At 46.1% G+C, this 26350-nt stretch overlaps 1 protein-coding gene across 3 annotated transcripts; it reads left to right on the forward strand.

Moving 5' to 3' along the window:
* The first annotated feature begins 797 nt into the window (after nt 1-797).
* On the forward strand, nt 798-26104 carry rc3h2 (ring finger and CCCH-type domains 2). 3 transcript variants are annotated; one of them, XM_049020999.1, is made up of 20 exons: nt 798-1258; nt 6430-6734; nt 6988-7105; nt 7585-7818; nt 8443-8618; nt 10865-11065; nt 12205-12337; nt 12466-12584; nt 12693-12805; nt 12908-13192; nt 15185-15387; nt 15795-16183; nt 16843-16971; nt 18003-18152; nt 18753-18969; nt 19449-19533; nt 19983-20064; nt 20153-20260; nt 20684-20820; nt 20926-26104. In XM_049020999.1, the coding sequence occupies exons 2-20, from the start codon at nt 6504-6506 to the stop codon at nt 21050-21052; spliced, it is 3237 nt and encodes a 1078-aa protein (XP_048876956.1). In that variant the 5' UTR covers nt 798-1258; nt 6430-6503; the 3' UTR covers nt 21053-26104. The 3 variants fall into 3 exon arrangements, with proteins under 3 accessions (XP_048876956.1, XP_048876953.1, XP_048876955.1); XM_049020996.1 differs by having other exon boundaries at nt 802-1258; nt 18750-18969; XM_049020998.1 differs by lacking the exon at nt 798-1258 and adding an exon at nt 2300-4585 and having other exon boundaries at nt 18750-18969.
* The last annotated feature ends 246 nt before the right edge of the window (nt 26105-26350 follow it).

A 26350-nucleotide genomic window follows, 5' to 3' on the forward strand; every position in this document is an offset into this window, starting at 1 on the left:
GCTGGGCTGGCATCAGTGACTTATTAACGGAACAGAGTGCGACAGTAATTAGCTTCACTGTCCTGTCTCCTGCAGACATTCTCTGCTTACTGATTCAAGTCGAGAAGAATGAGAAGACACAAGACTAAAGGATTATGCCCAGAGGTTATGTCCCCCGACTTTAGGGTTGAGAATGTGTATAGCAGATTTTACTCATACATTTCCAAGAAATAATGGACAGAATCCCAGTTTAGCAATGTATCATACAACACACCCATTTAACTTAGATAGGGAGAATATGCTCGCCTGCTCAGAGCCTTTTAGTCAAGCCACGCACCTTGCTAGAGATAAACAAAAGGAATACTTATGCTGGCTATTTGCTTAATTTTTTTCCAGTATTGGCAACAGGTGTTGAATTGACTGTGAGATCGTTGCATTTTTAAAAACACATGCCAGAATATAAAAGATGCCTATCCCATATGTCAGTCAATGAATCATGGTTAAGGAATGAGAAACGTGCCTAAGGCCTGCAGGTAATTGTCAGAAAACCGTTAACACTACAATAGTTAAAATGAATTGCCATAGAAATTAAACGAACAATTTTTACGTCACATTTCAAAATATTGTACAGGACACCGTTGAGATGGAGTCCAACACAGTATTCCTTTGAAACTTCGATGACAGAAAGGCTTTGAAAACCAAATTCGCAGTGCACACTGCACCCGTTATAATGGCATCCTTGTCTCTTTAAAAAGATGCAGCCTACGCCTCAAAAAGCGGCTTGTTCCGGCTTTGCCCCTTTACATCTTTATCCTTGCCCACCCGATGAAAATAGTACCACGTACACAGGGGCTCGACTCGGCGAGCGGGACGCCGCGATTTAAACGGCTCCGTCGATCCCGCGGTGTCGGCGTCGAGGCGCGTCGCCGCTGCCGCCGCGGCGGTTTGCGCACATCTGGCCCGGGCGCGCAGCGAGCGCGCGGTGCCGGCGGAGGGATACGAGGCGGGGGAGCCTCTCCAGCTGTCAATCGAAGGGAGCGAAACTGAGCGGAGATGTCGCGTCGTCGCGGAGACGCGACTAAAATCAGAACGATATGTACGTTAAAATTACTGTCGTGACAGGGTATATATCATGTCATGACACGTAGCCCCGTGAAAAGAACCGCGGCTTTTTGTCGCTTCTGTGAAGTTGTTCTTGATTTTTGAAAAAGTATATTCACCATTTCCTCTCCTAGTCGAGAAAAGCGATGGATGTTACTCTCTTACCGTAGTGCCTGAGGTAAGTGACTTGACAGTCGTGACTTTAGTCGCTGGTTTCCAGCAACGTCGCATGCTCCTAGATGCACGCCTCTGACTGACACTGATTATATAACATAATCAATGGCACCGGTGGATCGATAAGAGCTAGGGGCAGCTGTCAGATGCGCCCTGAGCACCTCCATCCTGGGAGAGTATGTATAGTAACACCCCAGCAAGTGCGGAGTTCCTCCTGCAGAGGGTCCGCGATCAGAAACGGGCGATAGAAATTTCGCGAAAATGTCGCCTCTTTGGCACGCTGGAAAGTCGGGGCACTTTTTGGCGCTGCGGGGGGAGAAATTCCTCCCGAGACGATGCCAGCGCCAGGCAGCTTTGCGTAGCCCGGAGCCTTTGGGCGAAGCCTTCGTTTTGAGCGCCGTAACCGTTGTAGTGGCGCTCTTTATTACGGAGGCATCCGAACTGCCTCCATAAGGCTTCCCTGAAGGGAAGTTCCCGTTTAAAAACGTTTCTACAGCCCCCTTCAGTACTGCGGTACACGCATACTGCCCTGCACGGTGCAAAGTGCACCTCAAACGTTAAGTAAAACACCTGCTAATTAGGCCACGCAAAGCCGATTCGGCGTCTAACAGGCTAATAATCCATATTAATGTCAATTTACACGGTTACTATAATATTTTTGTTTCACTTTCGCTTGCATTTATAAGTCGCGCCACGAGATCGTTCGGAGTTTATTGGTATGGGCTGCTTAAGTTGCCAGTAACATGTTATTAATAATGTAACAAAACAATTGTTACACAGATCTCTGCATTCAAAGTAACTTTGATATCCTTTGCTGAGCCCGATGACGATTGTAACATAAACTTTCTCCCTCGTCTGAAATATACATTACATTATGTACATTTGATGTATTTTAAAATTACTGTAAATGAAATATGTATAAACTTATGCATGGGCCATATACAGTATGTAGGTAGTTCTACGTATTTTACCATTCTCTAAGATTTTTTTTTTTTTTTACTCCAGATTCTTATAAAAAGGCTTTAATTCATTCAGTTATCTAGCATGTCTTTGTATTCCCTCTTTTTGAATTGTATGCTAGCCACAACAGTACAGTAAATATAAAAACAAAATAAAAATTGGGAAAAAGTGTGAACAGTATTATAGTCATTACATATTTGTGGGACGAATACACATTTTTAACTAACCCTTTCCTCAATTCTCTCAGAGCTCTTCATATTTTTGTATTGTGCTACTTTTGTAGGGTTTTAGGGAAGATTTGTAGATGTAGTAATTGCAGTCATGTAGGTTGTGGTTCTGTGTTATTTATAAGTAGAACAATAATTAGTGTATTCAAAGTTATAAAGATACTTAGTCCTTTCACTGATAACAGATATACATTAGATTACATTAGGCCAGTGCTAGTTGAGCCTGCTGGTGTGATACAGAATGAAAATCTACATGCCAGAATACATGCTCCTACACTTAGTGACTATTTTACAGCAATAAAATGCTTTTTTTCTCTGCCAAATGCTTTGTGTATTTATGCACATAACTGATAGGCTGTGTTATAAGTTATTTGTAAGTCCTAATTATAGACAACATAGTTTTGGTTGTGCTTCCACTTGTGAGTGAACCTGGAATAATAATCATTTGCTGATCCCATAATGCTAGAAATCACATATACTGTAACTGTTATGTGTATTGTTCAGTTTTTCCTCATGAGTATTGAGCCAACAGGTACTTGTGTCACCTTAGTTTTTATCTTATGGGGTGGGGGATACTTTTGCATGTCAGACCATGAAAAGCTATATTCAGCAGCTCACCTGGGGTTCACGCTGAGCTTCTCAGGAGAAGGTGCCAGGGACCACAAGGGCTTTGACTCTTACCTGGCATCCCTGTTCTGTGCCCCAAGTAAATGGGCGATGCTCTTGGGTCCACCATGGTCACCAGGCCATGTGTGCAGGCAGCCTTGAGGTCTTAAGGTACCGACATATATGTGTTTTTCACAGTTCACATGCTGCCATTGTTAGTGAGGATGCGCTGTTCCCTCAGTATCAAAGGAGTTGGACTGCAACGCATCCTTCAATGTTACCTGTACCTAAGTTTGTTGTTGCTTAATTTTTCTGCAAAATCGAAACTGAAAAATAGGGTTAAGCAGCGCTCATGTGATGGGTACACTTAACGGTAAATAGTGTTAATATAGTTTTTGTGACCTTTACCAGCTCTCAGTTTGGTCATTACCTTTAAAGCACGTGAATGAAAAAAAGTTACGGTGGTATAATTTTGGATAATTATGATTAAGTAACATGTGACTATGAAAATTGCAGTATAATATTTGCATCTGTGAAAGTTGCCCTTTGAGAATTTTTTTTTTCTGAGTGTGGGACTGTTTCAGAAGCACAGCTACGCCTGTCATATGAGGGTGAACAAAGCTTCCTGTTTTCTTTTTTTTTTGTTAACTGTAGATGGTTGGGGGATTTTGTTTTCACTCATAATTGCCGTAATCTTAGGGGTCTGTGTCTAAAGGACTTGTGGGCCACTCTACTTTATAATAAATTTGATGTTATTGCCGTTTCAGTTGAACGTTGGTTCGGACCTGACATAATCTTGAGCTACTTGCACGGTGTTTCTCACTTTCATTTTGTGGTTCCCCTGAAGAATATTGTTTATGATCGCTTTATGACCAGAGGGTGCCTAACATTTCACAAAGGGCTGGTTGGTTTAATGAGGCAGTTTAGTATCCTTGTACAAACAGGGGAAGCAGAGGCTATGGGAACATGTTGCCTGTCTGTGTACGAGCTTCGTATCACATTACCCTTCTGAGAGGCGTCACAACAAGTATGTGGGCTAAATGTCGACAGCATGCGTGGTCGCATACATATAGGAATGTGCCCGTTTTGGGATTTTTTAAAAGACTGTATTTAAATATGAGTGTCCTTCTGGAACCATTTCCATGTTATATGCAGTATATGTTTGTAGAGTTTTATGTGGTTTTATAAATGTACGTAGAAATCGGTACATGCTTTTTTTTCACACCTAGCAGAGGTCAGATAACAGGAAACGGCAGGTGGTCATCCATGTGAATGTGAATCACGCTCGCACTGCGTTATTTACAGCGCGGCTGTGTCCCATATACCAACTTCCTCACAGAGCCCGCCCTTCCGCCACAGAACGTTTCCCTCTGCGCACGTTTCGTCACCAGCACCCTCGGTGTTTAAGGCAGCTGCCACCTTGAACGTGAGGCGCCTTTTTTGTTCAGTACTCCGGAGTGAGATCATGACTGACGGGATGAGCGTGGAGCTGCCTGGGACTCGCAGGCCGTGTTGGAGTGCCCGGGTTATTCGGCACGGTATGTCCATTGGCTTTTCCCACGGGATCTGCTTTTCTCATGCCTCTCAAACATGCTGCTGTAATATCGACCGGAGACGTTTAACCATTTGCTATAGTGACACCCTGCATAACAGGGATGATGAATTCGCGCGACAAGCGAATCAATTTTCATCTTGTTATCAAAAGATATGAAGTAATCCCGAGTTAGTGAAGTAGAATTGAATATGGTTGGTAAAATGTACAGTGTGCAATATCTACTGCCCTCTCCCTGGTTTACTGTATTCCTATTCAGCATAAACATGTAAGGTTGGTTTTCTTTTTCAGCTTACATCCGTCTGTTTTTCAGTTCATCTTCGTGGATCTTTTTCAATTTGTCCGGTGAAACTGGAGTTGTGCTCATGTATTTAGCTTGCAGTATCCATTGTGTATAGTAGCCAGGCATCACATAGGGTTTATTATTACTTTCCTGTATATTTTAATGAATTCATGGAGCGTGAAGTGAGGTTTACTGGTTTAAAAGATTCCTCAAAGTTGAGAAAACAATGTGCCTAATGCAATTTCATTTGTATAGAAGAAAGACAGATGGGAAAGGCTTAAACATCCTATCTTGGGATGTGAGCTGTGGTTATTGATCTCGTTATTATCTGATGGAGAATTAAAGTTAAGAACATTGTACTGTACATTTGGTTGTGGTAATGCCTCATTATAAAAAGAAGGTGATTTATATATTTCTATAACAGCACACAGGTAGCACAGTGTAAAGAGTGTGTTAGTAGAGTAACATTATGCAGTTAACACAATGTAAACTGTGTTAACAGAATAACATTTTGCAGTTAACACAGTGTAAAGAGTGTTTTAGTAGAGTAACATTATGCAGTTAACACAGTGTAAACAGTGAGTTAATAGAATAACAGTATGCACATAGCACAGTGTAAGGAGTGTGTTATTAGAGTAACAGCACACAGGACCCTGCCTTTGCCTCACACACACCGTTCCTGTCAGTCCTCTCCTCAACCCTCACCGTCTTCGGTTCCCCTGACTATTTATAGTGGCTGACAGCTTCACATGTAAATCAAAGTGACGTGCGGTTTGTAAATCGGCCTGTTCTGAGACGGAAGCTGTCTCTAACCCCACATGGTTCAGAGGGAGCAGTCAAGGGCGGGCCTGGATGTTTGCGTGAGTATGTCTGTTAGTGTGTGTGTGGGGGGTGCCTAGGAGTCTACATTATGTGCTGTGCACTGCATACACTGAGACCCTCACACTATTCCCAGAAAGGAAAATCACTATGGATACCTTCATTGTGGAGATCGTAGCATAATCGTAGCATAATCCATGTGCCTAAACTAAATGAGTCATAAACCAAGCTCCCTAGACCCAGTTATACAGTGAGAGCTGAGAGGTGCTGGTGTACAGATCAGGACCCCGGGTGCCTGCTCTGTGGCACGTTCGGGTGGGCTGGCCTGTGATCTTGGCCTGTCTGCAGGTGTGAAGGGCAAAGCAGGGGTGAATTCAGAGAGCATGACGCCAGCTAAGGCTTCACGCGGTTAGAGAAAGCCGAACCTCGCAGGAAGCAGCTCAGATACCTTGTGACTGGGGGTGGGATGGGGGGGACTGGGTCTGCTCCGCATGCTGCCTCATGTGGTCGTGTTTTGGGGAAGCCCGGTATCTGTTACTTGTTAAGTTGCGGGGATATAATGCAGTATGTAAAGCAACAAAAATAGACGAAACACATGGCAGGTGCTATAGCAGGCAGCTGCTGCTGAAACGCTGTAAGGAAGTGCAGTGGGGCACGTGTGTGTGGTGTTAAATGCGTTCCAGCCTATTAATGGAGGTCTCCTCTCTGGCTTCTCCCCCAACCCTCAGCTGTCTATGAGCCCTCCGGGTGTGGCAGCATGCGATCCCCTTGAGCAAGCCCCCCCCCACCAGCAGGTGACAGGATGCCGGTGCAGGCGGCTCAGTGGACCGAGTTCCTCTCTTGCCCCATCTGCTACAATGAGTTTGATGGGAGTGGCCACAAGCCCATCAGTCTAGGCTGCTCCCACACCGTCTGCAAAACCTGCCTGCACAAGCTGCACCGCAAGGCCTGTCCCTTCGATCAGACAGCCATTAGCACGGACATTGACCTGCTCCCTGTAAACTGCGCCCTGCTGCAACTGGTTGGAGCTCAGGTGAGTGTGAAAGGTCGGTCACATGATCACCGCCGGACCAATAGCGGTGACTCGGCCTTGATATATGCAAATATATGCAAATGATTATTACAGCACACAGGGACACCGGTTTATGGTCGCAGTTGCTGAGCGGTCGCTTTAGTGTCTCAGAAGTGTAAATTTATTAGTCTGTTTATGTTTTAATCTGATTATTTTATGGTGTTGTAAGTTACTCAAAGTTACCATTGTGAGTGGACATTGTATTTTCACCCAGGTGCCAGACCGCCAGCCGGTGTCACTGAGCAGTGTGAGTGAGAACAAACACTATGAGGCATGTCGCCAGTGCGTGGAGGACCTGGCACTGTACCTGAAGCCCCTCAGTGGAGGGAAAGGTATGGCGCTGCCCCCTTCTGGCCAGATAGTTGGCCTCGCGGGCAGGGATGGGGCGGTACTTCCTGCCCTTTGTTGTTTTATGGTTTGTCGCAGTTCGAAGCGGAGAAACATGAGAAAAACCATGTGATGCATGGAGCCGCCTCGATTACGCACGAACCTGCCTGCCTGCCTGCCTGCCTGCCTGCCAGCTTCTTGTCGTGATTTGAAGCGCAGGTTATTGATTTATGGCCTGTTACGGAAAAACAATGCAAAGTGCAGCATGGTGCTGTCTCAGCATCCAGACCCTGCATCTATCGTTTAAACCCGCCCCCTCCCCATAATCCACCAGGGGAGGCAGGCCACAAAGCAGGGGACACCCTGGACAGGACACCAGTTTGTCGCAGAGTATTCCAGCATGCTTACACAGAGGAGAGTGGCTGCTTGGCACTAGCTGATGTAACTGCTGCCTTCTCCCTAATGGCTTCCCCACCCGGCCCAGGTGTGGCGACCCTGAGCCAGAGCACGCTCAGCCGGCCCATGCAGCGCAAGCTGGTCATGCTGGTGAACTGCCAGCTGGTGGAGGAGGAGGGCCGCGTGCGGGCCGTGCGGGCGGGCCGCTCCCTGGGCGAGCGCACCGTCACCGAGCTCATCCTGCAGCACCAGAACCCCCAGCAGCTGTCCGCCAACCTGTGGGCGGCGGTACGGGCGCGCGGCTGCCAGTTCCTGGGGCCCGGTGAGTCCCGCCTCCTCCTTCCCTGTTGTTGTTTTCCTTTTGTCTGCTCGGTCGGAGTGACTAAACATACGTGTGTGTGAGGCAGGCGGAAGAGAGCCGACGTGGGCTGCCTGTGTGTGGCGCATGTGCCTGTGTGTTCATGCACCACCAGGCAGCGGTTTGCCAGATCACTCCCACGCCACCCACTGGTTGCCGTAGATTTCTGTCCATGTAGAATAATCGGTCGGCGTGCTTGCGTTTCAGCAAGCCCACCAAACCCACCCGCTTAGCTCGCCGACCGCAGCAGGCAGCTGGTTCTGTCCCGGACAGGCGGGTGACCTCAGTCCTGTGTTGACGTCACTGGCAGAGCTGTTCAGTGCTCAAGGCTCTGAGAATGTTAGAAGCTACAGGTGACAGGAAGCGATGCAGCCAGTCTCAGTTTCCGTCTATATTTAACAAAGTGGCACTGCCAGATTCACCAGTGGCTCATATGAATGAATCTCGTGTGTGTACTGTGGTACTGGGCAGTTTATTCCAGCTACCCAGCCACCTTCCTCTGCTTTCAATTGAATAGATTAAGTGTATGTATCTGTACTGGTTGCCATAGTTACCATTCCGAGTATGTATGTCCCGTGTCTGCATCAGCCATGCAGGAGGACGCCCTGAAGCTGGTGCTGCTGGCTCTGGAAGACGGCTCGGCCCTGTCCAGGAAGGTGCTGGTCCTGTTCGTGGTTCAGAAGCTTGGGGCCCGTTTCCCCCAAGCCTCGAAAACCAGCATCGGCCATGTGGTCCAGCTGCTGTACCGGGCATCCTGTTTCAAGGTGAGGCAAACTCTCATCGAGGGGTGGGCTGCAATGTCATATCCCGAAAGTTTTGGTTAGAATCACAGTCCATGATACAGATCATGATTCGTTTTCAAACCAACCAAACTGGAATGCATGTAGTAATGTTAATTAACCATATAATCAATTAACCAGCAATTCTGTAAAACTGTAAAAAAAAAAAGTATTTTTTTCAGCTTGAACGGGTACATTAAGTTTAATTTTTTTTTTCTTTTTTTCTAACCAGTTTAGTAAGATCTACTTACTAAGTTGAGATCCACTGAGACAGACAATTGTGAAAAAGTGAGGAACACGGGCAGTGCTCTGTTGTTCGGCTGGAATAGCTTTCTGTCACTTAGATCTGTTTTTGTTGTTGTACTGTTGCACATACAGACATCATGTTATAGGTACTTCCTGGTTTGTTCTGTTATTATAATAATAGTGTCAAGTAGTGCAGTATCCAATCACTGAAATGCTTATTATGCATACAGCTGCAGCCAGTCACAATAAAATTTGTTATAACACCCACTACTGTTCTCATCAAAAGGAGACCACTTGTGTTTTCAGAAGAACATACTGTACACTTAACATACAGTAAATATAAAATGACAAATATTGGAATATGGAAGGTAACACTTTCCAATTTGAGAAGTTCCCTTTGGAACTTCTTGTATTAGTTGACTGGGAAGAATCAGACTATTATACAATGATTATTCCTTCACAAGTAGAAGGAAAACTGGAATGCTGTACTGTACCATCAAAGTTTATGACTGGGAAATATATGTGAAAAATATCAGATGACTAGTAGTTTTTAAGTGCATCATTTGAGCTTCCACTCAGAAAGAGAAAATAAATAGTAATGAACGTGTTAGTACTGATAAATGATGCATTAACTGTGCTTAACTTAGTCTGGCATGGGTAGCGGCATAGGAATCCAGGCTGTTTTCCCAGAGTGCCCCAGTGCGCTATATTTGGTCAGATGCAACAGATCTCACAGCTGCAAGGCCCGGCCATGTTGAGTGTTACTCCAGCAGAAGGGGCTGCTCTGCCTAACAGCTGGGCTGTTTTTCTGCCAGTGGAGCATTTGGGGTGAGGCTTAGGCTGTGCTGCCCATGTCTCCCTGCGCCTGGAGGGTTAGATGCTAGTGGAGCTCTTCAGTAACTTGGGTTCCATGGTCTGTGGACTAGGGCTGGGTATTGATTCACTTCAGATATTGTGGATAAACAAGGTAAAAAGGCGTCAGTGGTGCAGTGGTACTTTGTACAGTTTTATGTCCGACACGTTTATTAAACATAAGGATATGCTGAACTTTGGGCATCACAGTACGCCTCCTATTAATATTTCAGGCATATTCCTAATTTGCTTAGCAGATTATGGGCATAAGTAGAGGTCCGTATAATACCCAAAAGCCAGTGTCTGGATAAATTTTTACACTGGCTATCTGAAGCCCTGTAATCACATTTCATTTGTCGACACTGATTTGTGGCTGTTGACACAACTCGTGGAAACACTTATTTGACACACTCTGTTGGTAGATAATAATGAGTTCTGTTTGCCTGTAGTTTATTTTGAGTAAATTTCTTCTTTGTTTTGCAGCGCAATATTTTAAATAATTGTGATGTAATATTGTGCAGCCCTACCTTCAGTGGGGCGGCTCCCATGTCTTTTATCTGATCCTGTCACCAGATCCTGTCGTCAGATCCTGGCCACATGCAATTAACGCAGCTAAAGCGTCACACCTCTATGGGACAAGGCTACAGGCTGTAAAAGGCATATATTAAAAAATCGATCTCAGGATTTTATGAATCGACATTGGATTATGCAAATGAAGACCAGGGAATTGATTTTTTTAAACCCAGCCCTACTATGGACCTGCAGGGCAGCTTCTGAAGGGTCCCCAAGTGGGTGTGTGTACAACACATCATGTCTTTGAGAGGGAAGAGGTCGGGACACTCTATGCGCATACCAAGGGCCATGGTGATTGAAAAAGGTTCAGAACCAGGATGCTATGAGGTTCCTTTCCATTGGCAAATCAATGTTGGAATTCATCTCTGCGTCTGTAATAAGTTGGTGTCTAATGATGATCACTCATAGGGCAGATTCTGAGTGGGAGGACACTGGTTCTCACACCTGATTTGACCTGAGTCTTCATTGTCTGAGGACACCTGTGAAGCGCTTATAGGTCAGTTACGAGTTCATGATAGACGTGCGCTAACGCACACTTGCGGGCCGTGCTGCCCTCCTAGGTGACCAAGCGCGATGAGGACTCATCCCTCATGCAGCTGAAGGAGGAGTTCCGCACGTATGAGGCGCTACGGCGGGAGCACGACGCCCAGATCGTCCACATCGCCATGGAGGCAGGCCTGCGCATCTCGCCTGAGCAGTGGTCCTCGCTGCTTTATGGCGACCTCGTGCACAAGTCCCACATGCAGTCCATCATCGACAAGGTCTGAGCCTCTTCCTCCATCCCATAGGCCAGGGGTCGGCAACCTGCAGCTTGCGTGCCACACGTGGCTCTTTGACCATGAGGCTGCGACTCTTCTAAGAATGACAGATGCATTCACATTAACAAATTCTTTGATAATACTTTTGTAAACATAAATTATATATGGGTTAATATGTTTCATTTAAATATTTCTTTAGCTGTGAATTAGGCAGTCCGTCGCGTCCCTCTGTGACATCTTAACTGCATCATCTACATCTTCCTCAAAGTAATTCTCTTCAAAGAAATTATGTCTACAGTCAAATGATATGCATTCCGGAGTTTTCGAGCGTACCTGAGATTGGATGTACGCTTCAACTTTTATTGGGATTCTTAATTCTTTCATATACTTTTTTGTAGTAAATCGCCACCACGCCTTCCCAGGTCTTTGTAAATATTATTAAATTTTTTCTGATTATAGCCAGCTGAGTCTGGAGTGGTGAGTACATTTTGCACTGCTCAGTCAGCACAGTTACAGTAGTGAAGTTGAGAGTGAAGGCCAAACGACTGCAGAGCCGAATGGACTTTACTCAAGAAAGGAGGGGTGAAGGTGAAGACTATCACTACAGAACTTATCAGTGTTGTAATATCAGCCACCTTTGTGCTGTTACGCGTCCAAGTGATTTAAAACAGAGACGCTCCCTTCCGTTTTGAAGTTATGTTTTTGTGTTAAATGCATATATACCAATATTGCATAAAAAAAATCGTATTTCAAACCCCTTTCTCTACCCATTGCGGCTCTTTGTAAATCTTGGGTCAAATGTTTAGGATGAAATGGCTCTTTCCTTTAATAAGGTTGCCGACTCCTACCATAGAGTAAAGGCCATGATTTCTATACTGTACATTCAGGACACCGGATCCCAAAAAACAATTTCTTTAATGCTGTGATTTCAGAGCCTCACGCATAAATAACAGTCTGTTTTCTCTGGGTATCCTCTGAATAATTACTGTAAAAATGATAAAACTGACATAACTTCCATATGCTGTCATGTTTGATACGTGCTGTCCCCAGTCATTCTTTCTTTGGACTTCAATCTCATGTCACAGTAGAAATAACTGAATGTATTAATTGTACTGAATTGTTTTTGCTTTGCTCCATTTAAGCTGCAGTCCCCAGAATCCTTTGCAAAAAGTGTCCAGGAGCTGACCATTGTTCTTCAGAGGACGGGAGATCCAGCCAACTTGAACAGCTTAAGACCTCAGCTGGAGCTCTTGGCTAACATCGATCACAATCCAGGTAACATCTCGGATGTTCTGACTTCAGTGGAAAAGACCTTCAGCGGCAGCTGGGTGTGGAAAAAGCCTGTCTCTCTGTAATTCACCGAGAGGTGACCTTTCGTTCCTGTGTACGCTCTGGCTCTAAAGATGCCGCCTCCCCGACGTGGGACCAGCTGGAGAAGGTGATGCTGGCAGTGAAGGTGGTGGTCCACGGTCTGGTAGACTTCATCCAGAACTTCAGCAAGAAGAGCCACGAGACCCCACAGGTAGCCGCTGCCTCTGAGTGTTTCCCCACCTCCCCTGAGACCGAGCGACGCGAAACAGTGCAGCATGCGACTCTGCAGCCATCTGTCACTGTATTGTTCTCCTTCCAGCCGCAACCAAACAGCAAGTACAAGACAAGCATGTGCCGCGACCTGCGCATGCAGGGTGGCTGTCCCCGGGGGACCAACTGCACCTTCGCCCACTCCCAGGACGAGCTTGAGAAGTGAGTGGGCGCGGAGACGCTCTGAAGCACGGCGAGCTCATGCACAGCCCTGCACCTCAGTCTCTAACGCGCGGTTCCCCTCTCTCCCCGCCGATGTGCCAGGTTCAGGATGAGGAACAAGAAGATCAGCAGCACTGGCAGAAACTTCCCACCTGCCCAGATGCCTTTAGGCAAAGGGGGGGGCAGTGTGACGAGCACCCCTGCAGGGGGGGTTTCTCCAGGGGGCTCAGAGAGCGCAGAGAAAGGAGTGTTGCTGATGGAGGGCACAGCCCCTCCCCAGCTCATCCCTCGGGGTGGGGAGACTCTGGATGAACAGAAGAGGACGGTCCGGAATGGATCCAATGGAGCGGCTGGTCCCGGTGGCCCCTCTTCCAGCCAGAGCGAGCAGTAAGGCCCCGTCACTTGTGTGAGAAGCACTGACATCCCTTTCTGACCCGATGAGCTCTAAATAACTTTAGCTTAGTGAGATAGCTACCATAGAATATCGATATTATAGTGAGATAGCTACCATAGAGTCTCGATATTATAGTGAGATAGCTACCATAGAGTCTCGATATTATAGTGAGATAGCTACCATAGAATCTCGATATTATAGTGAGATAGCTACCATAGAGTCTCAATATTATAGGGAGATAGCTACCATAGAGTCTCAATAAAGACTTTTACTTATTTAGTTTTCAGCAGTCTCTAAAAAGACAGCTCCAATTTTGTGTTAAATCTATTTGCACAATCAATTGCACGAAAGCGTTTTCTTATTTTAGTTGTGTTTTTGGGGCATTCAAGCTGAACGCTGACACACTCAGTTTTTCTGCCCCTCACTGGGTGTGAGTGTGGTGACTTCCGCCTGCTGTGACGTCATGCGCATACCCTTCGCTGCAGGAGAAGCGTAAAAACAACAGACAAGAATGTGACGGTCTGGCAGTATTTTATGCTTTTAACAGCACCTTGTAGCACAGCGATTTGCAAACTTTGTAAAAACAGTTTTGAGAGGTGGGAGTAGCATTTAGTGGAAAATCCCACTAAAGAAAATGTGCGTGCTTGTGCGAGACAACGCGAGTAATATGAAAAAGGCTATGGATGATTTTGGGAGTCGCTTGCTTGTGATACACAAGGGGCTGCGATCGCAGAGAAGTGTAAGTGACGCTGTTGCCAGTGGGAGAAACATTGTGGGGCATTTTAAGCATTCGCCACTTGTGTATACTCGCTTGGAAGATATTCACACTGAACTATAAAATGCCTCAAAAAGATGAACTGTATTTAATAGTTTCAAAATATTAACAATAATATATAAAGTATAAATATTTCTAATATATATTTTATATATTAAAATATTAAAATTAAATAAACTCTTGTATCGGAATCTGTATTGGCAGTATCAGAATCGGATCAGAACTGAGATCATGTGGATTGGCTCCTCCCTAGTTTTATATGAACGGAGTTTAGCACAGTGTTCTATGCAAGCCATGTATTCAGTTATGCTTATGGAGTCCAGCATGACTGTATATCAGCAGCTCATGCGGCTCATGCGTTCCAGCAACACTATGTGTAAATGAACAGACAGCAGAAAGTAATGTTGAAAATGACAGGAGAACAGGAATAGTGTAAGTCGACTGGAAGCCCACTGGGCTCTGAAAATCTTCAGCAGAGACTTAGATCTGATTGACAGAAATGAGGGAATGAGGAAGCGTGTGAGGTTATGTCTGGCTGCTAGATCCTGTCCGCATTGGGCCAGGCAACAGGGGGAGGCCACTAAGGTTCAAAGGTCTGGATGTTTTTATTGTCATGTACAATGTACAAAATAAGTATGTAGTAAGTAAATAGTATTGAAACTTGTTTGTTTCCCGTAGAACAAAGCACCACATGTATATGACGATCAGTATAACAACTGATGATACATAATCATAAATAAGAAATAATAGAAAATAACAGCACCTCATCCCAGCTCCCGGTAGAGCAAAAACATGGACTGTCTGTGGGTCCCCAAGGACCGGATTGGGAAACACTGTCTTAGATAAACAGACGCTTGTCATATATGTGTATGAAGTGTATTGGCAGTACAGCCTGGGGAGTAAAGTGTCAGAGCATGACATTCAGCAGGATGTGCTGAGTAATTACCTCTTATTGTGGAGGACCCTGATTCACTGATTCTTGTAGACTGACTGCTTAAGATACTTCATCCTTTGTCAGAGGGGAGGAGAGAGAGATGTGGCTGTGCAGTAGCTCAGGGTACAATCTCCAGTAGAGACCCTATGTCCCTGAGACCTTAAAATGTACCTGGTCACAGAAGTGCTCAGGGCCCAGCTTGACCTTATAGCCTCATTACATGACGCCTTGAGTTCCTCTTGCTTGAGTTCCTCCACTTGTGCTGTCCCATTCCAGGAAGACCGTATCTCCTCCGAAGACACCGGTCAATCACATCTCAGCTACCTCACCTCATGTCCCGAGCTCCACCGCGGACAGCAGCTCCCCACACCCTAAACACGGGCCCTACGTCCTCAGGGGCCCCCTGTACCCTCCGCAGTCGGACGTTTATTACCAGGAACAGAGGGCATCTTTTGATACACCGTCGTACCCCCAATCCAGTAAGTCCGATCACTTAAATTTGGTCTGTCTCTGTTTGTAAGAGTAGTGGAGAAGCACGGACGTAATAACAAGCGTCTTTAGGTTTGAAGGAACTGCTGTGATCCGATGCGTGTGACTCTTGTAACCTAAGGTGTGGATTTTCTTGGAACACTGAGGAATGTTGGCAGGAATAGTAATAGCAATGCATGAAGGTCATCAGGAACTTCAGGATAATAGTTACAGCAAGCCCAGATGTGATGTGCGGGCTGGGGGGGGGGGGGGGTTCCAAACATTTTTTGGCTTACTCACATGCTGTTTACGGTTAAAAATCTGTGGTTGGTTGGCATTTGCCCCGCCTTGAGCATGTGATTGGTTGGAGTTGTTGATAATTATGGCAGTAACTCACTGTTGTCCTCCATCATTCCAGGTAATTACTATACCTCCGCAGTGCCCCCACCGAAACCGTGTGTCGCTCGCTTCCTGCGCTCCAGCAACGTGCCCGAGTCCTCACTGCCCCCGGCCGCGGCCGGATACCCTGAGCAGCCCCCGTCCTTCTCCTTGCGGGAGAGGCCACCCCCCTACGGCCCCGCTCCACAGTACGGCCAGCTGGCGCCAGCACACGGCATCTACGCCCCCGTGTACGACAGCCGCCGCCTCTGGCGGCCGCAGATGTACCACCGAGAGGACGCTCGCAGCAATTCCCTGCCCCCTGAGGTGCTGCACTCGTCCGTGTACCAACCGCCTCTGAGGGAGCGCTTCAACTCACTGGACGGACCTTACTGTGCCGCTGGGGAGCAAAGGGCCACGCTGCAGAGGGTAAGCTCTCCACTTATAGGGCTGCCCCTAAGCCTAACCCTAACCCTGAGCCTAACCCCAACCTATACTGCACTGCTGGGGAGCAGAAAGCCACAATGCACAATGCAGAAAGCCTCTATATCCCACTGAGAATCTGTACAAGGCACCCTGAGAAAGCCAGTGGAGCCTTATCAACTCTTTCTGTCAAAAAAAAAATGTGTTCTTTCTGCTGCTGTTTGTTGACCCCCTCATGTTGTGGGAATTGTTGACCACGCCCATTTTAGCATGTGACTCACCCTCGTAAAAATTTGACTCCAGTTACAGGCATGCCCTCGGGCAGCTACACAGGGGCCGGGAATAGCCTCTTGTGTTTACTGCTGACGGTCATTACAGCCTTTCTGTGACAAGCTCAAAACAGTAGAATCCCAGGCAATGCAGACTCCTGTGAATGCAGCTCCCCATCATCGTGTAAAATGTGGAGGGCTGATTACTGTACTCAGCCTGGGGTATTCGCTGTCTTTAAGGGCATTATGGCCTCCTGAGCGCAGAGGGGTACTAGGCTAACTGGAAGTACAATATTTATAGGCTTGACAGTTTTATTAGTCAAGAATTTGTAATGGAATGTAAAACTGCAAAGTCGTGTCAGTGGTGGTGTTTTTTTTTTTTATTGTCCTGCGTAGGACTCCTACAACAGGGTGGCCCTCGGGTATGAGGAGCTGGTCCGCCGCAAGCCGGAGCAGTGGGCCTCCCAGCACGGGCCCGGGCCTTCCCCGTCCTCGCCCCTCTTCACAGTCGACTTCACACCAGAGGTGTGCTCGGCCGTCTTTCTCTGCATACATCGCATGGCTTTCCTTCCCACATAGTCTTCATTGGCCATGATAAACAATTAATTTAGCTTTCTGTATTTAATGTTTCTAAGTTACAAAATTATTAGTTTGCCTCATCAGGCAGATAAAATATTTTTTTTATTGTGTATTAAAGTATGGGCGGCATGGTGGTGCAGTGGTTAGCACTGTTGCCTCACACCTCTGGGACCCGGGTTCGAGTCTCCGCCTGGGTCACGCGTGTGTGGAGTTTGCATGTTCTACCCATGTCGTCGTGGGGTTTCCTCCAGGTACTCTGGTTTCCCCTCACAGTCTAAAAACATGCTGAGGCTAATTGGAGTTGCTAAATTGCCCGTAGGTGTGCATGTGGGAGTGAATGCTGTGTGAGTGTGCCCTGCGATGGGCTGGCCTCCCATCCTGGGTTGTTCCCTGCCTCGTGCCCATTGCTTCCGGGATAGGCTCCGGACCCCCCGCGACCCAGTAGGATAAGCGGTTTGGAAAATGGATGGATGGATGGATGTATTAAATTATTCTAAAAATCAGTCTTACTTGCTCGTTGGTCACAATTTTTACCCGTATACATATTCTCATGGGGAAATTTCCAGGGTAAAGCAAATATATTTACTGGTGCTTGTCTTCCAAAGACTCCTAATAGCCTCAGATAGTAGAGTTAGTAGTTATCAGTGAACAAAAATGTATGCAAAACATGTTCACGAAGTAGCTAGATACTCATATCATTTGTTTCCTGTTTCCCTTCTTGTATGTTTACTGGAAATGACAGCAGCGTGTGAGGAAGGCCATTAGGCTGTTAACCTGTCACATAACTGGGTATAACCTGGTCATGTGATTGAGTGGGGTTTCTCCCACGCTTCCGCAGTTCTTGGATGTGCTTTAAATAAATGTGATTGGTGGAAGCTGTCTCCAGGGCAGCGTGAACATCTGTGGGAGTGAGCAAGAAAAATAGAGCATCCCATGCCTGACCCCCCCAAACCCCTGCCGGTCTTTCCATCTCCCAGCTCTCAGAAAGCGTGGGAAAAGACTGCGTGGGATGCAAGGAGAGCCTGAGCCAGTACTCACCCTGGTCCTGTGGTACCATCAGCTCCTGCATCAGTACCGCGGAGTCAGACCTGCAGGGCGTCATGGCGACGAATGTCTCCGAGCTGCCGGTGAGTGGTTTATGAAAACGGACGTCTCCGGAATGGTTTCCCGGCGTCTCCCGGCCGGGGCCCTTTGAGTCTCGCATGGGTCGCAGACACTGCTCTAATCCCCAGTTCCTTTACAGCCATACTCACAAGAACTTGCATTCAAGAACAAATGCATCATTTTGGTGGATGACACATGATGCATTAAAACGGCCAAGTAATTAAGATTTAAACACTTTCCAAGACACAAACATTTATCTTTATTTAACTCTACGGTTATTAGTTCATACTGATTATAGGTGCAATATAATACATTTTATTTGAATACAATGCTGGGCTTCTCGGTATATTCACAGATATTCATTTAAAAACTACCGTTTCTTTAAATCTCAGGAATAGATTGAAACATAACATTTATATTTGTATTACACTAGAAATGCATTATTATTATTTTTATTATTATCATTTGTTATGGATGGGCATCCTTGTGCCCTGTACTGCCTAGGATAGGCTCCAGGCTTCCCCACTGCCTGTCTGAGATAAGTGGTTGGAAGATGGATGGATGGATGGATGTAATTATGAATGTAGGATTTATAAGGTGTGATGTAATCCGCTGTCCAGCAGGACCTGGAAGGCTGCAGCGTGAAGCGAAGGCTGCACGGCCCAGAACCCTACCGCAGGCCCAAAGAAGAGGACCCCATCATCCCATTTGGAGAAGGGCCCATCATCTCCAAGTGGGGCGCCATCTCTCGGGCCTCCCGCACGGAGTACCACACCACCGAGCCCGTGCAGGCCACGGCCTCCCAGAGGGGTGCCACCACCACTCCCATCAGCTTCCGAGGTGGGGAGCTTCTCTGGCTGGGGCCCTTATGTAGGGCAGAGATGATTCCATGCGCTGATTTCCTCGCTCTGTTATAGCGTCACTCCTGACCTAACCTGAACTTAGACAGGAAGTGTCAAAATTTCCTACATTATAGAGCGAGGCGTCGCACCCAAATTCACCGGTAAAATGAAAGGCCCTGTTCTGTGGGGCTAATTTTAATTATGGAATATTTTTATGCACATAAACTGAAAGCAAATCCCTCATATCTCCTGGGTTTCCATTCCAGTGAGGGGAAAAAAAGCTCAGAGTCGCAGTTAGTGATGAATCCTCTTTTCTTGCAGAAGAATTGGGGTTTGAATATAAACGAAATGCGTGCTTTCATCTCCGCTCGAGGTTTCGCGTTCAGATTACCCCCCCCATAAGCTGCCGCTGCGTTACAGCGCCTTCGTGACACTCGCATGGCGATGAAGGATGCTAGCTGCAGCCTTTCTTTGCAGATTACGGCTCCTACATCAGTCACTGCGACTACAGGTGGAGCTCCCACAGCTCCGACCCCCCCTGCCCCTCCAGCTTCCTCGACAGGTACGAGGCCCGTTCCCCTGCAGCCGCGTGCGGCTCTGCACTCACCTGCCTCTTTACTTCACACCTGTAACATTAGGTGAGGTTTAACCAGTAACAGGCTGAGCCTAGAAGGGCCAGCGAGTAGAGTTGAGAGGCCTGTTCCTGTTGAAGTTTGCTTGTTATTCTTGTTGATGCATGTTGATAATGTGTGAGCCTTAATCCTGTAGTCCTCTAATCTCTCGATGATGTTATTTCCAGTTTAGCGACTGGTTGTATTGCATGCCTTTTATGTAAAAGGAGATTTATGAATACATGCACCATGTCCACATTAGTGGCTTCGCACGGGGTTCCCCGGGCTGAAGCCCAGGGGCCTCTGGTCATTAGCGACATCTGGCTGTTGGTGTAAGTGCCTGCTGACTGAAGTGCGGGCGTAAAGGTGACATTTGTGACAGCTTGCCACATTTCCGCAGTGACCAGCGGGGAGTCCCCGGGCTGAGAGCCCAGCGCCAGTCTTCCAGCGCCGAGGAGAACCGCAGCGCAGACGCTCTACAGGTGTGCTGGGGAGGAAGGGGCCTGTGCAGCGGGCAGGGGAGTCGCTTACGTGCATGAGACCAGCTTAGCCCCCCCCTTCTCTCCGCAGGCTGACGTCTGTACGGACGGCGTGGACGGCGAGCCGGACAGGGACATTGAGCTGGAGCTGTCCGCCCTCGATATCGAAGAGGCCGGCTCGCAGGACGACAAGACCCAGGTGCATCTCCTCTGCCAGACTCCTCGCTATCTCTTCTCAGATTCGTAGGCGTGTTTATCTGCCGTACATCCCTGACCCCCCTCCCTCGGTAGCCGCCCACATGCTGCAAAGGCACAAGCAGTACTTTTCAGAAATGCTGGCTGCCAAGCCGGTTACTTTCTTTATTCAGTACCAGCCTTGTCTTCCTGGAGGGACCTTGTGTCCTTCGGCAGCCCATGTCTGAAGGGCACGTCAGCTTACATGTTTTCTCCCGACACAGCAGGATAATTGCTTCTAATTATTTTATTGTATTGTTTATGATTTTTTTCATTGATTTGAATGATTATTAAGCATCATTTGAGTTTTCAGGATAGCATTTGTGCCAAACTTACATATACCAAACATATTGTGCCAAACGTGCTTTCTATTTTTCTCTGGATGCAGGAGTCGCTAAGAGCATCCTCTCATGGTACCCATCTCCCCGACGGCCCAGTGTCCGGCAATGGGCACCAGAGGAGCCAACCGGACCCACTCTCATCGGACAAGATGGGGGCTCACCTGCTGAAGAAGATGGCCTTCAGGTGAAGCTCAGCTCCGGCTCGCTTTCACAGAAGAGACGGGTCCCATAGCGGTCGGCCTGCCCGCCCTCTTTGAACTGACAGCACTCTTCTGCCTCTGTGTTTCAGGAAGCCTGTCTCTCCCGACAGGCACGGCTCATCTGGGCTCTGCGTCAGCAAGTTAGTCATGAAGACGGGGCGAGGTGATGTCCCCCATCCCAGCACTGGGGCTGAGATGCTGCTCAATGGTAGCTGAGGGCTGGGGGGAGGGGCGGGAGGCGGGGCCACGCAAAGACTCAACCTGCGATGTCGCGCGGCCTGGCACGTAACTCGGGATGGATGACCCACAGCCCTGCTGTCACGGCGACTGTGCTGTGTAGGCTGCACGTAGTGTTGCATTCTCAAAAATGCGTCATATTTCCCCGTTTACTGTGGGTCATTTGGTTACACAAAAAAAGGCCCTTGGAGTGTGTTTTTTAAAAAACTGTATTTGCCTATTCACTTTCCAATAGCTACAGAACTTGGATGTTACCATAGAACTCAATGATATTAGCAGTGCTGTACGAGCTTTGCTGACCATTGGTGTACTTTTCAAACACTGGATGGCTTGATCTTAAAGTAGCGGGGCTTTGCAATCATATTCCTCATCGATAGTGTGTTTTATTATTATTACTTTTTTCTGTTCATTGTCTGTTCAGGAAAACAGCGCCCTCTCTGGGGACAGTAGTAGCAATTTTAAGAAAAGATTGGTTTTTGCAGCAATTTGGCATGACCAAGCAATGAATATTAGGGGCGTGTTCATCATGGCTGGTTTTCGGGGCATGTCACATCTCTGATGTTCCACAGATTTTATGTTTTTTTTCCTCTTTTCCTGGTCTGTTGCTGTTAAAGACATAGTTATTTTTCTCTTTATCAAGAGCAGTTAATGGGTCTACGATCCATCTAAATATAATGATGCATTATATATATTATAAACTAAATCATTATCTACTACAAAATTTTTGAATACGTTTTTGTGAATGAACACTTTTTTTTATTGATAACTTTCCACTCTATTTGTGCCCTCTAGGATGATTGACCACTTTGTGTCCTATGGCTGGGATAGGCTATCACAATCCTGTACCGGATTATTGTTTGGAAAATGGGTACAAAGATCAATGGATGTTGTCTTGAAAACAGGATAACTTCCTTTCTTCGTGCTAAATCAGTACTACTAAGTGTGTGTTCTGGATATAAAGTGGTCATATTTGTGTGAATTTTTAACAACAACAGAACAGGTACTTCCCACCATCAGGACGTGTCTGCGCCTATGGCAGTGTTTCCCAACCTGGTCCTCGGGGACCCACAGACAGTCCACGTTTTTGCTCCCTCCCAGCTCCCTGCCAGACAGTCCACGTTTTTGCTCCCTCCCAGCTCCCTGCCAGACAGTCCACGTTTTTGCTCCCTCCCAGCTCCCTGCCAGACAGTCCACATTTTTGCTCCCTCCCAGCTCCCTGCCAGACAGTCCACGTTTTTGCTTACCAGGAGCTGGGAGGGAGCAAAAACGTGGACTGTCTGCAGGTCCCTGAGGACGAGATTGGGAAACACTGTCCAAATGCATAAACAGCCATGACACTTACAGCCCTGACAAGAAGGATTTTTTTTCTGCGCCATGATGTTCTTGCACATTTCAAGCATTTTCCATCTCTGTGGCTGGGAGGAGCTGTCTGACTGGGACAGACAGTATGTTCAGGGGACAGATGTGACACGTGTAACCAAGAAAGAACCCTCAGTCCAGCACCCCTGTACCCGCTAGGCAACTCAGTAGATATGTCAGCCGTTTTCAGGCTCGTCCTTCGTTAGTTTTTTTGTTCATATTCCTTATTTGATCCGACTTGTACGTTTTCAGTGCTAGTCGAGAGGAAGTTCTTAAAAGCACTTATTTAGCAAACAGCAGATGCTATTTAGACTTTTGCACAGTTTCTTAATGGTTGCTAATTGCTTATGATTGTCGGTTCTTTGTTTACACTGTTGTGCAAAAATGCAGGACATAACCACGGCACTAACAGCTAATGGAGAATAACCTGCCTGGCTGTAGATTCTGTGCTGAATACAGTGCATTCATTATTGACATTAAACAGGAACAGGAGTAATGATTTTATTCTTAAATTATAGAGATATTGATGTTCATTTTCAAAATGGTTATTGAGTAACATTAATGAGTATATGTAGGCTGCACATGATGTGTATTCTGTATTCCTATAGGGGCAGCGTTGTCTGTTATCACAGTAGCCACAAGAAGTATCTAAGGTTATTGTAAACATCACTAGTACCAAAAGCATATTTAAAACTTGAATATCTGTGTTCTGGATATTTTTTATTTTACTCGAACTGCCCTCGTGACACGCTGCGCACACTCAGAGCTTCTTGTATGCGTGCAGGTGTGATGTGATGACAGGGGAGAAACTCCACTGGGAAGCAGAGACGACGGTGTGTTACGTGCATTACGTGCATCCGGCCCGGCAGCATTAAAGCGGATTCCGCGATCACTCTGACAGGACGGACTGCTTTGTTGTTGTGAATGTGTTAATATTCTAGTTAGGCCTCAGCATATGCTTATATTCGTGAGGTGATGCTCCTCCCGGGTGACAGGAATTACACCAGAAGTCACCGTGAAGCTGAGCAGAAACTGTCAGAAACCAATGTGTACCACGATGTAAACCAGATAGTCGTCGTTATAGCTTCCGCCCTCGTTTCGTCTGCCCCCTAGCCATGTCACTGTCGGCCACCGCTGCCCTGTCCCAACGCTCTGGAAAAATTTGCTCTGACTTTCTGGGTTTTCTGTATTTTAAAACATTCTAACTTCCGTGAAGTTGTCCGTCAAGATATTTTGTATCAGGATTTTTTTTTTCCATCATGTTTTGAAATTGTGTTTCGTGCTGATTCTGTGTGGTTCTCTTGCTAGCTGATTGACATGGTCCATAACACAGAAATCATAGCGCTGACCAGACCAATCACACATGTCCCGAAGGGTTAGCGGTAACTTAACTGGGATTGTGTATGTGGCATTTCGGAGGAGGTTCTCTCCTGAAGGGGCAACAGGGATCCCTGAAGGTGAAGCTGAATTTCCAGGTACTGAGCGAAACATTTATCGTAGACTTTCTTAGGGAAGGTTAGAACCAACTTGACCAATCCTCCACAGGCCCGTTAACTGACCCTAGATGAGCTCATGTATGCTATGCTGTGTGGTCTGGACACATTCCTGGAGACTGGATGTTCCAGGACTTACTTATTCAGGATATACATGGCCACATGCTCCTGTATGGAATTTACCAGCTCATTATGTGTGCTGTAAATTTCTTGCTAAAACTTACAGGCATGATCTGAGATTTTAAATATATTGATTTGTTCTGGACTGTGCATGGAATTTTATCAAAGCAGTTCTGCTGTAATCCTTTGCATATGTATGATTCTGTGTGTCCTTTTCATTGCGAGGTACAGTCACTTTTTTCAATGAACCTTTGCATTAAGCTGTTATGTGAATGCATATGAGTTTTAGACAACTTGGTAGGTACTGAGAGAGATTTAATTTGTCTTTTTGACAAAACATATAGATTGCAATGAGAAACATTTTTATATGAAAAGAAAATGGGACTGTGGAATTAAATATTAACTGCAGTATTCAGGTTTTCAGTAAGTCTTACTGATCTCATCTGTTGAAACTAAAGCACTTCTACTCATATAACACATACTGTTCATAATTAGAGTTGGTGTGAAGTGTGTAACTCATGGCTGTCAGTGTGTGGAAACATTAATAGAACACAATTGTTTTTACTGTTGCTATTACTACTCTGACATCAGGATTTTTTATGTATCATGGAACAGTGTATGTGCCATACAAAACCTCAGGCAGAAAGGCAATTAAAAAAAAATACACGAGGCAAAACCACTCACACCAGAAGATTGGTCAAGTTGAGTGCAAACTGGAGCATCCAGACCAGAGTTCTGCCTCTGGTTGTTGGAGCTGATTATCGCAGGGGTTACCAAAGCCAAGTACCTACAACCCTCAGGATAGAGCCTCCTTTTTACAGCATCCTCAGCAATAACGGAAGGCCAATGCAAATATTACGTATAATTAATACTGTGTATATAATTTCGGAATTCACCCTGTACAGCAAGAAGAGTTTTATTCTTTTTTAATTCGTTACACTGGAAAAGGTTTATGCTATGTGGAGTTGCATAGAACACATGGGGTTTACAGAACGTCTGTGCAGGACTTTGGAGGTTTAGAGCCACGAGTGCACCGGGTAGAACTCGAGGCCGCTCCGTCTGACCGAAACTGATCCTGATTGCAGCTCCAGGCCCAAGGCCTCGCATTCAGAGAGCGAGGCAGCGCTTCATCTTGCCATGTCACACACATCCCCACCCCGACGCGGGCGGAGTCCAGGCCGCGTCCTTGTGGATGCGGACCCGGGCCGACCGAGGCGACGTTGTGCATGCTGTCCCTTAGCTGGGCGATGGAAGACATTATTCTGTAGTTGTGATACAACACACCTGCCGTTGTACATGTTCTGCACATGCCCACTATGTGGCCACGTCATGTATCGTGGTTAGCTTGCAGCATTTACTGTCTGCTTTTATAATGTTTTATTGTATATCATAATTATTATTACTGGTAGTATTTTATTGGAAATAAAAGAAGTCCTCTTTTTGTATTGTTTGAATTTTAAAAATTTGCTTAGCTGTGATTGTTCTGGAGTTAGGGTTGGAAAGACGAGAAGCTTGTTTGTCAATTGTACAACCAGTAACGGAGCTGATGTTTGAATATTTTTACGTCTGTATTAGACATTTTCTTTGCAAATCTATTGTTCGATTGAATTGTAAATGAAATAAAAGATGGTACACATCCGTCATTGTATACAGCTGGCACCATCGTTAGATGGACTTACTGCTCATTTTTATGACATAATCAGCTATATTTAAATATATAAAATATAAAAAAATAAATATAATTTAAAACAAAAAAAAAAACTTTTCAGGAAAGTGGGGTATGCCCAAATTAATGATTTTTATTCCATTTATTTCTTTTTTCTTACCACCTGTGAAGGTTTTTGATTTTGCATTTTGGATTACAATGCAAGATGGCCTCTGGCTTGTGTGTTAAAATGTGGCACATAGAAAAAAGAGTGGATTATTTTTGTTAAATGTTTGCTCTAGCACTAACAGGCCTGTTTTCCTGTATGGAGCAGAACGGTAATATGAAATAAAAGGAGACTGCAGTATCTGAAATGTATTTGCATGCATAAAAATAAAGATGCAAAAAAGTTCATGCCAGTGTAACTGCGTCTGTCGCTCTGTGTACATTACATTCTTATGGGCTGCAACTCACCTGTTGTTTATGTATAACACGGGCATCTAGTGGTTCAACTCGGTACTGCAAGTACTGTGTCGCTTCATTTCTCCAGCAAGACGGGATCAAGCAGTTTCTGGGTTTGTAGAACATCTTCCCACAGTTCTGAATAAAAGGAAGAATGACTTGATTTGCATTTTTACCACTGATGATATAGCTACTGCT

Source organism: Brienomyrus brachyistius, chromosome 7, assembly GCF_023856365.1.
Source record: "Brienomyrus brachyistius isolate T26 chromosome 7, BBRACH_0.4, whole genome shotgun sequence".
NCBI lineage: Eukaryota > Metazoa > Chordata > Actinopteri > Osteoglossiformes > Mormyridae > Brienomyrus > Brienomyrus brachyistius.

Excerpts from the sequence above, each read along its gene's own strand:
- rc3h2 (XM_049020996.1), top strand. The coding sequence starts at position 6,504 with ATGCCGGTGCAGGCGGCTCAGTGGACCGAGTTCCTCTCTTGCCCCATC. Across the intron at positions 12,585-12,692 it reads AGAGCCACGAGACCCCACAG|CCGCAACCAAACAGCAAGTA; the intron begins GTAGCCGCTGCC and ends TTCTCCTTCCAG. Across the intron at positions 16,184-16,842 it reads AAAGGGCCACGCTGCAGAGG|GACTCCTACAACAGGGTGGC; the intron begins GTAAGCTCTCCA and ends TGTCCTGCGTAG.